Source organism: Culex pipiens, chromosome 1 (genome assembly GCF_016801865.2).
Source record: "Culex pipiens pallens isolate TS chromosome 1, TS_CPP_V2, whole genome shotgun sequence".
NCBI classification, from domain to species: Eukaryota; Metazoa; Arthropoda; class Insecta; order Diptera; family Culicidae; genus Culex; species Culex pipiens.
In genome coordinates, this window is record NC_068937.1 from 61,400,971 (window position 1) to 61,416,343 (window position 15,373).

At 43.8% G+C, this 15,373-nt stretch overlaps 1 protein-coding gene across 1 annotated transcript; it reads left to right on the forward strand.

The window, feature by feature from the left end:
• Nucleotides 1-2,864: 2,864 nt before the first annotated feature.
• LOC120419886 (rac GTPase-activating protein 1) lies at nt 2,865-5,866 on the forward strand. Its single transcript, XM_039582752.2, has 7 exons — nt 2,865-3,259; nt 3,330-3,532; nt 3,598-4,196; nt 4,256-4,441; nt 4,501-5,164; nt 5,222-5,357; nt 5,429-5,866. Exons 1-7 carry the CDS (start codon nt 3,175-3,177, stop codon nt 5,506-5,508), a joined length of 1,953 nt encoding a protein of 650 aa, XP_039438686.1. The 5' UTR covers nt 2,865-3,174; the 3' UTR covers nt 5,509-5,866.
• Nucleotides 5,867-15,373: the final 9,507 nt, after the last annotated feature.

Below are 15,373 nucleotides of genomic sequence, written 5' to 3' on the forward strand. Positions count from 1 at the left end.
TTTAAAAGTCTTAACTTTTAATACGACTGTAGAATTGCTTTCATTTTGACGTTCTCGTGTAACCGTGTACGACTAAGTTCCAAATGTAAACAAACACATTGGTGGGTTCGGTGGTGCTGGTGATTCTAGGACGCAAAGCAAAGCCGATCGTGGCAGCAGCTAGGAATCGGACGCGGAAACCTTCGTGAGCCAAACAGCAGTAGCGGAACGCCTTCGAAGGAGGGTGTTGCGGGTATGGGACGAGGTCAAGTGCTCAAAAAGGACAAGGCGAGCTTCCTACAGAAACTGCAGCTGTTCCACGACCGGAATGGGTAAGAAGGAAGCTTGGGTGATTGATTTTGTTTGTTTTTGTAGGATGGGAGGTAGGAATGTGGATTCGCACCGGTTGTATTCGGTGGTGGTGGCCCGGTATTGGTGATTGAAGGTCATTTCCCGCGAGGACTGGAACGAGATCATCGAGGAGATGGCGCTGCCGAAGCGTTGCGTGAACAACGAGATTGCGTTGAAGAAGATAAACATCCGGTTTTTGGACAAATACGAGACAGGTGATATTCACGGTGAGGAGAAGGAGCCGACGAAGAGGATGACGACGAGAAGCGGGATAATCGGAGGTGGCCAGAGCGGATGTTGAACTCGGTGCCGGCGGTTTACAACACCGGTGAGTAATGAGAATGTGTGCAGTGGCTTGCCAACTTCACTTACTTCCATATTTTTTAGCAACTAACCGCCCACAAATGCTCATCTCGTCACTGTGTCCTGATGCAAACAATGATCGAGCTCGAGCTGTCACAGCCCTGCGAAGTATGTTGGCTGACATATCGGGCGGTCAGTCAAAAAAACCAGCCTGTTGCCTGACAAAAAACATTTGCTAGAAAGAGATAGGAAACCTGATGCAAACAATCGTCCAGCTGTAATGTAAACATACTTTGAATGTATTGGTAAATTTCTGACTAGAAAGCCTTATGTTCCGGATGCGATTTCAGAATCGCGAACTCCCCGTTCAGGCACTTCACTTTCCAGCCGGGAAACGTCGATCACACTTGCCGAATCTACAGCCAACCTCTCCAAACCTGTCCTGATGAAGGCCGGCAACGTGACCATCCTGTTCTCTATTTACTGTCGAAACGTCCATCCGGAACCGTTCAGCTTGAGGTCTTCGGAAGTGACCGGTGGCGTACCCTAAGAATCGGTACAGCCTGGACTCGGATTTTGGCTAGAAGCGTTTAATACATTAACAAAATGTCTTTTTTTATCATACTGTTTAAAACTTTTAAAAATTAATATAAAATCAAGCCTAGAATCAAGCTAATTTTTCTGAAATTATCACTGTATTAAATGTTGTTTATTCTTGCTATAAAAGGTTTCTTCTCCAATTAAAAGTAAAACACTTTTACCGATACAACGATTTTGTTCCATAAATGCATGGTAGTATCAAAAACTTCCCAACTCTTAAAATAAAAAGTTTGAACTTTCTACGAATATTCACCAACGCGAACTTTTAATCCAATGAACGATTTTTTTATATTAAGAGTATTTTTTCTTTGTTTGTAGATACCCTATTTAGGATCTCTAGTACAGTATCAGTTCTGAAGTGTCGAAAACATTAACAGTCAGTCCTAGATTAAATTTTCAAAACAACCTATGAGCTAGGGGTTAATCACTTCGAGTATACTGCATACGCATATCATACGCACCTTATATTCTCATTGTCTTCATACCGTCGATATAGACCCCGTGATCGTCACATATGAGGTTATATCTACCCAAATATCAGCGTGGATATCATACGCGCATAATAATCGCGCAGTATTCCTAGGCTGCATACCGTATCGACTCCAATATTGGCTTCATATTGTGAAAGCAGACAAAAATCGAAACACGAGCGCAACCTGTCAAAGCCTGTTGCGCCACAGGCTGGTGTACACGCTTAAGATAAACCGCTCCATTTTTGTAAGGCGCAACAGATTGTTTTGCGCAACAGAAGAGATGCGCACTTCGGTTTGGTGGAAGCTGCATAATATTGGTGCAATATCAGAAGTGAATTACCCTTTGCCTATGAGTCATGAGTTTCCTATGCGAGTCGAGACACGCACCACTCCCCAGGGGTATGATTTTCAGTGTGCAAATAAATATTTTGTGTGCAGTTATCATTTGCACTGGTGATGAATTTGGTGCAATGTTTCTAATTTACGAATTGAAAGAATTCCGTTTCATAATTTGAATTAAGCTAACTGAAAAAGGTACTTTTGACTTTCAGTAGATGTTTCAGCTGCTCAAAACCTACACCCTAACCAAAAATCATGATTTTCTGAGTTCAATATCCCACTTTTCATACGAATTTTTCCATTTTTAACCATTAACCATTTTTATGGTTTTAGTACCTGGTCGTGACCTGAACTCAAGCCCGTGTCGATCAATCGAACCGCTCAGTGGACTCACAATTCAGAGGTCGCTGGTTCGAATCCCGTGGCGGGCGCACTAAAATTCTTTGTGTAAATATGGGTATTCGACGCCGTTGCTCCGTGCCATACTTTCATACACTTAGGAGCCCAGGGCGGCGTTGTCCTAGTAGATAAAAAGGAAGACACTAGTGGTTAGTACTAGCAATGGTGGCCGACAGCTATCAAGTCAATTTCGTTTTTACCTGAACTCAAAAAATCGTATGAACTCAGAAAATCATTATTTTTGGTAAGGGTGTAAGCATAATTTGTTATGCACTGTTGATGAAAAAGTATTGGCACAAAATTGATTTTGAGTAGATCCCTCTCACCGTGTTCCTTATTTCAAAAATCTTAAAACAGGTCTGTGCTGACAGGCGGGCCGGTCGAAAATCCCGCCTGTTGCGATTTTACCTTCTCGTTCGGGCGGGTTTGGGAGTAAAAAGTAACCGTCGTTTTGTCGCGGCCCCGTCAAAGCAAATGAGGTGCATTCTTTTTTCGATTTTTGACCTGTTTAACACACAAATTGACGATAAATTTAAGGTTTCTGTAAAGTTTGGAACTGTACGCAGTAGCGGCGATAGGTTGTTGGTTTGAATAAGTGTTATTTGTGGTGTATTTTCTCCCTCGAGGGGACGCGTCCAGTCGCTTCGGCGGCGCCGTTTTTCTTCGTCTTCGCTCCGGGTTGCTCCGATCGACCGTCGTCCACTAAGGAGTGGTGTAAACAACCACAAAGATGGCCATGGAGCTGTCGATAATCGCTCAGTTTGACGAGCTGCGGCGTTGTTCGGACGTGCTGCGCGAAGGAACCGCCGAGATTGGTTAGTTGTTGCTGTTTTTACCTGGAAAAGGATTGTAATTTTGAGTGTTTTTTTTTTATTCCTTTTGCAGAATTTTTGAAATTTGTTCAGATGCAAGATGAGTGCAGGCTGCAATGGCTCAAGGCAGTTCAGGAAGCCCAACGGCTGCAGCGGGAGCTGGACACTGCCCTGCGAGGAATGTCCGATCTGGAAACAAAGCTGTTTCACGCCCGCAAACTGCTCGAGGAGGAGGCCAAAGTGCGCAAGCACGCCGAACACGAACGGGATGCGATGGTCAGTTGCACTGGTTCAGTGGCTGTTGCTTGTGAAATATTAACATTTTTTTTGTCTTTTTTTAGGAAAAGAAAATGATGGCGGTTTGCGACATCATGAAAAACGAACAGGACATCAAGGACGAAACCCGAGAGAGACTGGCCTTCATGAATGCCTACTCGTACAAACGCAAGTCCGCTCACGATCGCATCGACGAGCTGGGAAATGACATCAACTCGACAGGATCTTTTTTGTCGGATCTTTCATTGACACAATCCGAGGACGACTTCTTGGACGTGAGAATGTCCCGCAATCGATCGTGGAAGAAGCATCGGCCTTCCACGAACAACGCTTCCGGAGTGGCTTACACCGGAAACAAGCGCACCCGGCTCAGCCAGGACAAGCGAAGGAGTGTTAACCAACAGCAGGATGGACAGAACAAACGAAAGAGCGTCAGCGAGGCCAAGAAGGTGATCGAGCTGGGCCCGAACGAGAAGATTGTCGCGCACACGAAGGTTTCGGTGCCGCAGGATGACGGTCCCATTCTGGCGGAATCGATCATTCACGCGATTCCACCACAGCAGCATCAACAGCAACAGCCTATGGCCAAACCCATGCCCACGCCCAGGAAGGATTCGGAAGCGAAGGAGAATGTTTCGCCAAACAGATTTAAAACGCTGACGAAGTAAGTTGTGCTAAGATGTTCAAATTAAACTCCCACTCTAAAATATGTTGCCTTTTTAGAACCACTTCCAAGTTCTCAAAGATGGACCTGTTCACACCTTCCGCGCCACCGTTCGAGGAAGTCGAGAAGGGCTACAACAACCGGAATCCCATGACTCCGTCCGTGAAGCGCAGCATCATGAAGCAGCACACGTTTGCGTCGAAGACGTTCTTGCGGTCGGAAACCTGCACGCAGTGTCAGCTCAAGCAAGTTTTGATCAATTAGTTGGTTTAGAGATTGTTTAAACAAGCTTTTTCTCCCCCAGAATCCGCTTCGGCGTGGCTGCCCTACGTTGCCGGGAGTGCAAAGCCGTCGTGCACACGGATTGCCGCGACCAGCTGTCGATTGCGTGCGTTCCGCAAAGCGCCGGAACGCCCACCATCAAGGGCAACCAGGCGGCCTGCCTGGCCGATTACACTCCGAACGTGGGTCCGATGATTCCGGGGCTAATTGTGCACTGCGTGAACGAGATCGAAATGCGAGGACTGACCGAAGTTGGAATCTACCGCGTGCCTGGCTCGGAGCGAGAGGTGCGTGCCCTGAAGGAAAAGTTCCTCCGCGGCAAGACGGTACCCAGCTTGAGCAACGTGGACATCAACGTGCTCTGCGGCTGTGTGAAGGACTTTTTGCGCTCTCTCCGCGAACCGCTGGTTCCGTCAGCTCTGTGGAAGGACTTTTCCAACGCGGTACAGGCCATCAGCACCAAGCAGAAACAAAGGGAGCTGTTGGGTCTGATCGAACGGCTTCCGCAGCCCAATCGGGACACGCTGGCCTATCTGATTCAGCACTTTCAGCGAATCGCCGAGTGCAAAGAGGTCAAAATGCCGCTGGAGAATCTCGCACGCGTTTTCGCCCCGACCATCGTCGGCTATTCGAGCCCGGATCTGGACACGCACGCCACCTTCGCCGAAACGGTCATTCAGTTTAATGTAAGTCTGAGCTTCTCACGGTACTCTTCCAAATTGTAATATAATTCCCCTCGACAGATCCTGGAAAGCCTGCTCAACATCTCAACCGACTACTGGTCGCAGTTTGTGAACGTGTCCGAGGAAGAGCCCGCGGAAGAGTACCACCATCATCAGCCAAAGTCGTATGGCACGCTGAACGCAAAAAGTTATATGGGTAAGCAGCATCAAATAAATCATCATCAATTCATTTTCTAACAGTGTTGAAATTCTCCCAAAAATTAACAGGCACTCCGCTGCTCAAGTCCGGCCGGAAGGAGCGAAAGTTCTATGCTACGCCGCCGTATCCGGCTAGCAAAAAGAAGTGATTTGCGGACGATCCCTGTCTGCCATCTGGGTACAAATCCGGACGATGACGCCGACAATGACTAGTAAACACGCGCTAAACAGTACTTATTTTAGGTTGTTTTTTTTTCGCTCGTAAGTGATACAGAAACAATGCGCCACTTTTTATTTTATTTTGTGTTTCCTTGTATTGTCTAGTGCGGAAATGGAATTACATTTAAAGACACGGTGTAAAAAATGAGTCTGAACTATTTCGCCTTATTTAACGTACATCCGAGCGACCCGTTATGAGAAAAACATATTTTGTATAGTAAAATACCTGTTATACATTTAACATACCTATCCGCATTTAACATAGTAATAAATGTTCTGTCTACTAAATGAAATGCCATTTGAAGAATGTTTAGAACAAAAGAACAATACGATCCTGGGTTTCACATATCTTTCAACATACTCCATATTATAGCCGGGACCCGTGGTGTAGGGGTAAGCGTGGTTGCCTCTCACCCAGTCGGCCTGGGTTTGATCCCAGACGGTCCCGGTGGCATTTTTCGAGACGAGATTTGTCTGATCACGCCTTCCGTCGGACGGGAAGTAAATGTTGGCCCCGGACTAACCTAAAAAGGTTAGGTCGTTAGCTCAGTCCAGGTGCAGGAGTCGTCTCCCTGGGTCCTGTCTCGGTGGAGTCGCTGGTAGGCAGTTGGACTAACAATCCAAAGGTCGTCAGTTCGAATCCCGGGGTGGATGGAAGCTAAGGTGTAAAAAGAGGTTTGCAATTGCCTCAACAATCAAGCCTTCGAACACTTAGTTTCGAGTAGGAATCTCGCAATCGAGAACGCCAAGGCAATGCTGTAGAGCGAATAATTTGTTTTTTTTTTTACATATAAACAGCTCGCTGCCAGAGAAAAGAAGGCATGGGATTTGAAACTTTTAAGTTAATAATAATAATATTTTAATATAATATTTCAATATTTGTCTGAATAGATATTTAGGAAGCGTTTTTTTGGATTTTTAAGGCGCTCTCGCTCTGCTGTCATCATAAGGTGGAAAGGGAGGGGGGGGGGGGGGGGAGATTTGCCTGCCTAAGTAAAATGTACCGTCAGTGGGGGTGACTATGGGTCAAAAAACGAAACACCTCTCGAAATTTCTTAATAACAAAAACTATTTAAATAACATCGAAAATCTTTTAACGTAGATTTGTTCTTAGATAGTTTACTAACATTTTCCCAAAATATGGTCGATTTTGATGAACACTACCTTAAATGCCAATTGTTTGAAAATTGACCCAATCTCATCCCTTAGAGGGGGTGACATTGGGTCAAATGAAACTAAAATGATGCTGAAATACAAAGATATGGTAAAAACAAGTCATCCAACAGCGTTTCTTGTTCGAGGGAATCGTATTGACACGCTACAATGTTTGAAGTGGAGATTTTCAAACACTTGGGTAGTTTTCGAGCAATTCCAACAAAAATATTAGAAAAATGATTTTTCGAGAGGTCATTTTTGGCCAAAAACGTACCCCAACTTTAGACATCTGCCAAAATAACAGGATATGTTCTAGGAACGAATTTTTTTCAGCGAAGTCATCTTAAGATGTCCCCTACACAACCCTTTTAACAGAATTCAGTTTCATTGAAAAGAATCTGAGAAATGGTAAAATCCGTAAAAAATCACTTTGACCCAATCTCACCCCCCAGACCCAATGTCACCCCCACTGACGGTACCAAAAATCTTACAAAAACATACAAATTTTTGAATCCAGTGTAGTAGGCTTATGCTTTGGAATGTTCCCTTCAATGTTATTTACTTGGTTGATGAAAAAGACGACTTAAACTATTTTTAATGTTTTTTGACTAACTTTCCAGGGTGCGGGGTAGAATGGGCCACCTTAGTAAAGGGTAATAAGAAGTGACTAAAGTAACCTTTCCAACATAGTTGCCATGAAGTTTGATCACTTTTATAAAAATAGTCAATTAACAAACCAATTTTTTTTGAAAATAGTGTAAATATGTCGAAATAAGACACTATTTTCTTAGCAAATTTAGAAGGTTTTTTTTAAATATTTTTTCCTTCTGTTGGCAAATCCATTGTTAGAATATCCAATTACATCAAAATGAACTATAGTACAAATCATAGTTGAAAGGTACTCCAAAACTCTATTAGGTTATAAGAATTACGAAATTGTGAATTGATTATTTACTAATAAAAACTAATTGAATTGAATTGAAAAGACACTATTTTTACAAATAATGCTTATTATGCTGTTAAAACAACTAAATATTCAACTAATGTTGCGTTAAAAGGGATCCGTGAAGCTATCAGGAGTAAAATAATACATTTAATCCAAATTTCATAACTTGTGATTGTTTTTATAAGGCAGGATAAGGGTGGCCCATTCTGTCCCCAAGTGGATTTTAATTTAACACTTCCACCACTCTAAATGATTTGAAGGTTCCGTTGTTGTTTCTTTATCTTCGTAATAGCTCCTGGTAACATTCTAAACATTGAACAAACTTTTTCAAACAATGTAACTTTCGAGTAAGCATATTTAAGAACCTCGAAATAAACAACATTTGCGTGGTTGTGTCAATAAATTTACATTTGTGCTCATAAGGGATCATCCATAAACCATGTGGACAATTAGAAGGGGAGGGGGTATGGACATATGTCCACGAAGGGTTAACAGATTCTCAAAAAAGTGTCCACGTGGTTTAGTCGATGGCCCTAATTAAAAAAATACAATGAATTAAAATGTCGTTTCGGGGTGGTGATGCTCAAGGTTACTCTAAGTCTTAGAGTAACCTTGGGTGATGCTACTTGACGTCTTTGACCATTTAGGTTTTACGCCGACTCAGTTTGAAGGTTAGAAAGGAGTGCACTGTTTACATTAGGGGAGAGTGGGGAGACTTGATCCCCTTTTTTTGTATCGCACATAACTCTGTCAATTTCTCACACTATGATCTTTTTGCATGAATTGAAAGCTTAAACATTCAACTATGTTTGGCTGATAAGGGTATTTCATCAAATAATCTCTTCGAATAATGCCAAGCTTTTTAAAAAAATATTTCAAACCGGCATTTTCAAAATGTTGGGGGTAATTTGATCCCCCTTTCAACATTTTGAAGAAATCTTAAGCAAAATGTTTCTTATTCATCCAAACTTTAAATTTTCTATAAGATACAGCAATTTCACATTAAACTTGTACGTTTGTGTGCAAAATATAACAAGTTTAGCATGTAAAATATTTCAAAACCTAAAATTTTCTTTTTAGACCAAAATTGAGCATGTTTACAAAAGCTGGTAATTTTGGTTTACAAAATTTTTGAAAAATGGTTCAAACTGCAGTTAGTTATGTACAACTATACTAAAGGAAACTATGTACGAAAACCCAGCTAAATTATTTAATCTTGAGGCTGATTCCAGTGACTGTAAAAATGCAGGGATCAAGTCTCCCTTAACGCACTTTTTTAAACAATTGATTGTAAAAATAGTATGACGATAAATTTAACGTCAAATGCGTAAGGGTTTTGGAGTTGATATGTTTATCAAACTTTTGTGTCCTCGACTTGGATGAACGAGGTGGTGATGGTCGAGGCACAAAAATAATTACTACACATTAAAACTACATTTATTAAACAAATAACTAAACAGTACAACGAATTAAAACTAGCAGCGCCAAACGCGCTGGCTGCGCGCGATGGCGACTGGAGCTCTTTTGGTGGATGTCAAGCTCTTGTGACATCATCTGTGTGGTAGCTTCACTACCACCAGTGAGTCTAGCTGACGAGGGATGTCCATTTCTTGCGTATGCAACATCTCCCCCCTTAAATTCCTGTTCCGGCGTCACCATCTAGACGATCTGCGTTGAGACGTCGAGGGAGCCGAACAGCAGGAAATACGGTTGATGGTCGACTGCGTAGGCACGTTCGTTCTGCTTCACCGCCACTGTCCGAGTCAAACCAGTTCGCTTTTTGGCAGACTCCTTCTGAACTTGGCGATCTTCCAGACATCAAACCGACTGGGTGCGATGCAGTCGACAAACAGTTTGTTTTTGTTGATCACGCGATGATCGTTTTCTGCTGCTGTGACCCTTGAACGGCGGCGGGTCATCTTCTGGACCAGAATTCCGCAGGTGGATGATAGCTTGTCGTGCGACTCGCTGTGCAGGTGCAGGTGGTTCCAACGGCCTGCCTCCTGGCGTGATGCTGCAGAGCCCTTCGTGTGCTGAACCTCGGCCTGTGTACTGCAACTGCGATCGGTGTGGAGTCGCAGTGTGTGTTTGTGTGTGTGCGCGCACATGCTAATGTAGGACCCGTCCGTGATGACGGTCGTTGCTGAAGCTCGCGGTGCGAGCAGGTGAGGTATCCAAAGCTGATACCGATGCTGACCTGCTGATGCTGCTGCTGCCACCGGGACGTTGCTGCTGAGGAGGGATTGCGCTCCAGGTCTGCGATCGACCTCTCCAAACCAGCCCTGATGGCCCACCTTGAACTGCTCCTGTTGACAGTCGTGGCGCCATTGCTGTTTGCTGAGCTCCTTCTGGCTCCCGGTGCAGATGGTGGAGGATCGAGAATCAGCTGCTACCGGCGACTCCGTGCCGACGACAGGCAACCACAGCTGACGATCCGCTGGTTCCTGACGACGATGTCCCGGCTGGCCAGTGTTCTCCCTGCTTCCTCCCCGCGCAAGTTCCGGACGTCGGCGAAACATGCCATTCGGCAACGTCCGAAAATCCTCGTCGCCACTTTTGTGTCCTCGACTTGGGTGAACGAGGTGGTGATGGTCGAGGCACAAAAATAATTACTACACATTAAAACTACATTTATTAAACAAATAACTAAACAGTACAACGAATTAAAACTAGCAGCGCCAAACGCGCTGGCTGCGCGCGATGGCGACTGGAGCTCTTTTGGTGGATGTCAAGCTCTTGTGACATCATCTGTGTGGTAGCTTCACTACCACCAGTGAGTCTAGCTGACGAGGGATGTCCATTTCTTGCGTATGCAACACAAACAATTCATGCATAAAAAATATTTTTTTGAATAATTTTTGAGTGTTTTCTATACTTATCAAAACAAAGAAAAAAGATCTCTTGGAAGTTTTTTGCAGCACTTCTTAGAAAAATGTGTGTAACTCAATCCAAACATTTTTTTTCTTTGTTTTCTACAATGAGTTTTAGTCAATTTCACACAACTTTCTAGAACAAAGCTAATTGTTTTACCCACATGCTGACGAGATACAGGCTTGGGATCAAGTCTCCCCGGGGATCAAGTCTCCCCACTCTCCCCTACCATACAAATCCAAGGGTGGCCCATTCTGCCCCCTGCCCCTAGTTGTTTACGTGTGTTGGACATAGTGTCTAATTAATAAATAAATAGTGAATAATATAAAGTAATTTTGATGCAATTTTTTCCATACCAGTAAGTTAAATAGTACTCTAAAACAAAACAATAGTCTTGTTTACAGTTGTTGATAAAAAAGCAGTTTTTCTTATAGATTTACGTTTTTTTATAACTAACTTTTTACAACTTTAACTTTTGCCCTGTAGCCCAAGAAGACGGCACTTTTCGGGCAAATTTGTTATATATTCGGATTCTTCGTGAAATTTTACGTAAGTTTGAAGTTAAAAAGTTGTTAATTTGATTGAAAAAATGCCATTTAGGATGAATTAAAATAATATTAAACATTTAGTTGGATTTGGGGTACAAACAGATATTCGCCTAATTGATACAGCATTTCACGTATTGATCACAGGGTAAACCAAATCTAACTTTTCTTTTAAAAAAAAAGTTTTATATAATTATTTTTCAAAATCAAATTTAAGACACGAATATCTCAAACGTACTTGGAATTTCCCGAGGATTCCGAATATGCAAAAATTAAACCCCAAAAAATGCCGTCCATTTTAACAGTAATTTGAAAAAGCTCAAGATTGCAAATAATTTGAAAAAAGTCAAACCAATCCTGGATGCCTTTAAAGTGCTTCAGAAGACCTTTCGAATGCGTCTAAGAGAGTTGGAATTGGTCAAGTTTTACGCAAATGGGAGCTATTTTATAATTTTTCATGTTTTTTGAACTACAAATTTAGCCCACTTCCCTTTGTTGTAGAGGGCTCGCTGTTAACGGCAAAATATAAATACATTCGACGATTTTAAAGTTCCTGGTATTAATCCAACCCTTGAGACATGCTTTCTTTATCCTTTAAAAAATAGAAATGTTCAGAGCCTCAAACCGTTTCCCGTTGTAATCATGATTGTATGAAATAATCACCGGCCATAAAACAATCAGCCAACGAAAAACCACTCCACCCACGCCTCTTCTCGCTAATATCGCCAGCACAATCGTTTATTTGGCCCACTGGCTGTGTGTTAAGTGAGAGAGACTATCTTCGTCACCCCCCAATCAATTCTCGATTGCCTTTGTTTTTTTTCGCAAGCCAAAAAGCGACAACGACGACAATGATTGTATACTTTGTTGCCAACGCCGTTAAACGAGCGTCTTTGCTCTTTTTTTTCTTTGTCGTTGTTGATAACGAACCTCGTAACGAACCACTTTGAATCACATGATGGTCTGATAACAGGTTTTCCGTCGCAATACATGTGTGTGGATGCTGATTGTGATACAGCATATAATGCATAAAGCTTTAGATAATGAATAGGCTTTTGAAAACTGATCCTATCCAGAAAAAAGTCTCAATCATAAAAAAATTAATGTTCTGGCAGATGGAATTTAATTGAATTTAACAGTATAGAACAAAAAGTGCTTCGATTAGGTTTAGTAGGGGAAATTCTCGTATGTTTGACACTCGCTCGTAACTCCATCCAATTTGCTGATATTCACTGTTTATACTGCTAATTTTGCAAAACTTTTAATAGAAACTTGCTTGCTCACTTCTTATTGAGCTATTTATCACTCGATTTCAGTTGAAAACGCTTTTAATTAGTTTTAATTGAATGTCATAGCTCTGACCTGCCAACATAGGAGGCACGTTGGAATTAGATGCTGTTTCCCTATGGCATGGAAATTACTCATAGTTTTTTTTCATTTCTTGAGTTTTTTTTGAAAAGGTCATATTATTATAAACATATGAAAAACAGTAGTTTATAGGACGTTTAAAAAAAACTCTAGATTTGTACCTGAAGGTCTTGGTAAAACAAGAGACTATTCAGAATGTGGAAATGTTTTCAGGAAATGGTCCAAAGAACATTTTTCCGAAGACGGCATGTAGATTCATTAAACCTGGAATGTGTGTGTTCGCCGAGATCTCGTTGTCACCTTTAGTGTAGATATTGTTGCTATTTAACCTTACACAAAACCCTTTTGTCATTAAACGTCGAGTTGAAAATCAGAAACCGAAGCGGAAAGACGCGTGCGTTTTACTCTTCCGATAAAATCAAATTTACAGTCCACTAAAAATCCCAAGTTATCGAGGAACATTTGGTCCTTCAAGGCCGAATTGCTGGAGCAGTGATCCGTGGATTGAAGGTTGCGAGTTGCCGGCGCGGGAACTCGAATCGCAACATTCGCGGTCGAAGTGTCCGTGTGTGTTGACGTGTGACAAGTGGAGCGCGGGGCGAAGTACCCACGTTGCTTTGAAAAAAGTGCGTCGGTCATCGGACAGCTGGAGAGTGGTCCGTTGAGAGCCGATTGGACGGAAAAAGGAGGAAACACTATCCGAAGGGTGTAACACCTTCTCAGTGAAGTGGAGCATGAAAGAACATGACCTTGCCGAGAACGCCTAAATGTGGGAAGAAGAAATCAAAGAAGGCGACGCCGAAAAAGGAGGATCGAGTGGAAGAAAACGGCAACGCCAAGAAGCTAGACGTGAAGCCGTTGCGCGAGCAGTTGGAAGAACAACGTCGACGACAAAAAGTACGCGAAGAACAGCTGAATGCGCTTGTTCGCCAACGACAGGCGATGGAGAACAAGCTGAAGCGAGTGAAGACGGCGACTACAACCAGTGTGGCTGCGCCGAACGCAAACCTATGCAACGTCCACTTCCTAAGGCAGCAGCTGGAGAGCGTGCAGGACTGCTGCAAGAAGTTCGGTGAGTACCAGGCGCAAATTTATTGATTGTGCCCCTACCTAAATTCGATGGAACGTACGAGAACTGGAATTCGTTTAAGTCCATGTTTCAGAACATCATGGCCCGCTACGTCAACGAAGCTCCAGCGATCAAGAATCAGAGAATCGCTGATTGGAAATTCCGAAGGAGTCATAGATCAAGACATTGTGAACAACAACGACTATGACGCGGCGTAGGCAGTCCTCGAGGAGCAGTACGGAGACACACGAATCATCGTTGACAAGCATATCGACGCAGTCTTTGCTTTACCCAAAATCTCCAGCGACAACGCTGCTGAACTTCGGAAGCTGATCGATTCCTGCGTGAAGCACGTCGAGGGGCTGAAGAACTCGGTCGATGGATTGGGGGGAGCAAATGACCGTGAATCTGCTTGCGTCCAGCATGGACAGGGAAACACGAAGGGCCTGGGAGGCGGATCAGAAGGTTGGAGTACTTCCTTCGTACGCGGCCACCATCGCGTTCCTGAAGAACAGATGCCGCGTTTGGGAGAGGATTGAGTCGAGCAGTGCATGCGCAGAGGGCGAGAAACCGAACAGGTCGGTCGCCTTAGTGATTGCTAACGACACAAGGTGCTCGGTTTGCAATCAAAGACACGAGCTGATGCAGTGTGAGCGGTTCAAACAGAAGACCGCTAACGAAAGGTACAGTCACCTACGCAAATGCGGATTGTGCTTTAGCTGTTTCCGGAAAGGCCATCGAGTGGCGGTGTGCACTGCAGCAAGTACGTGCCAGGCATGCAGAAAGCAGCACCACACTTTGCTTCATACGGATGGAGCGAAGAAGCTGGAAACGACGACGGCGGAGGCGCCGAAACTGAACGCAGAGATCCGGTCTGGAAAGAAACAGACCCTGCTGTCGACGGCCGTAGTTCTGGTCTACGATAGGAACGGCGTCCCGCACGAGTGTCGGGCGCTTATTGATTCGTGCTTCCAGAACCATTTCATCTCTGAAGAGTGTGCCTACCTGTTGGAGCTGAAGAAGGAACGCGCTGACTGTGGAGTCAGCGGCTTGAACGGCGGGGTCACAAGGATCAGCCATCTCGTGCGCACGAAGATAAGATCACGTGTCACGCTATTTTCGACCGAGCTCGAGCTGTTGATAACGTTGAAAGTCATCGAAGATATGCCACCAGAAGCTATCGACATTTCAAAGTGGAATCTTCCTGCTGAAATTGAGCTCGCTGACCCACAGTTTAAATCCAGAGGCAGGGTCGACATGCTCTTGGGAGCAGAACTGTTCTGGAATCTGATAAGGACAGGAAAGTTGATGCTGGCTGAGAACCTGCCCTCGCTCCGAGACACCGAGTTGGGCTGGGTAGTTGGCGGTGCGCTGCCAAATCGAACATCTGTAGCCCAACGATCGTTCTGTGGTGTTGTCAAGATTGGCGATGAAGATGCTGTCCAAGGTTTAGCACCGGCGTGGTTTCGGGGTGCACGAAACAAGAATCAACGACGCTGATGATTGGAGATGTCCGATTAGCTCGGGGATGCAGGATCGTCGAAACCGGTTCAACGATGTATCCTCCCACATCGCCGAGATTTTGTTGTCACCTTTAGTGTAGATATTAGGGTGTTTCATCCAAACAAAAAAGTTCTCAGAATCAGGCAAACCGAGGTTCCCCTAGTAGAGGATACCCATAGGGACTCTCATGACAAATATCAGCTCATTTGGTTGAGAATTGGCCTGTCCCCAGCGGTTCAAAGTTTACATGTAAATTACTATGGTATTTTTATGCTTTTCGTTCAATCGTTCCTACAGGTCTGGGGACTGTAGGAATCTAACCCTGGTCAACACTGGCT

Bases quoted from the DNA above. Each gene is read 5' to 3' on its own strand.
- LOC120419886 (XM_039582752.2), top strand. From the start codon at position 3,175: ATGGCCATGGAGCTGTCGATAATCGCTCAGTTTGACGAGCTGCGGCGT. The intron at 3,260-3,329 runs GTTAGTTGTTGC...TTCCTTTTGCAG, and splicing joins CGAAGGAACCGCCGAGATTG to AATTTTTGAAATTTGTTCAG. The intron at 4,442-4,500 runs GCAAGTTTTGAT...TTTCTCCCCCAG, and splicing joins TGCACGCAGTGTCAGCTCAA to AATCCGCTTCGGCGTGGCTG.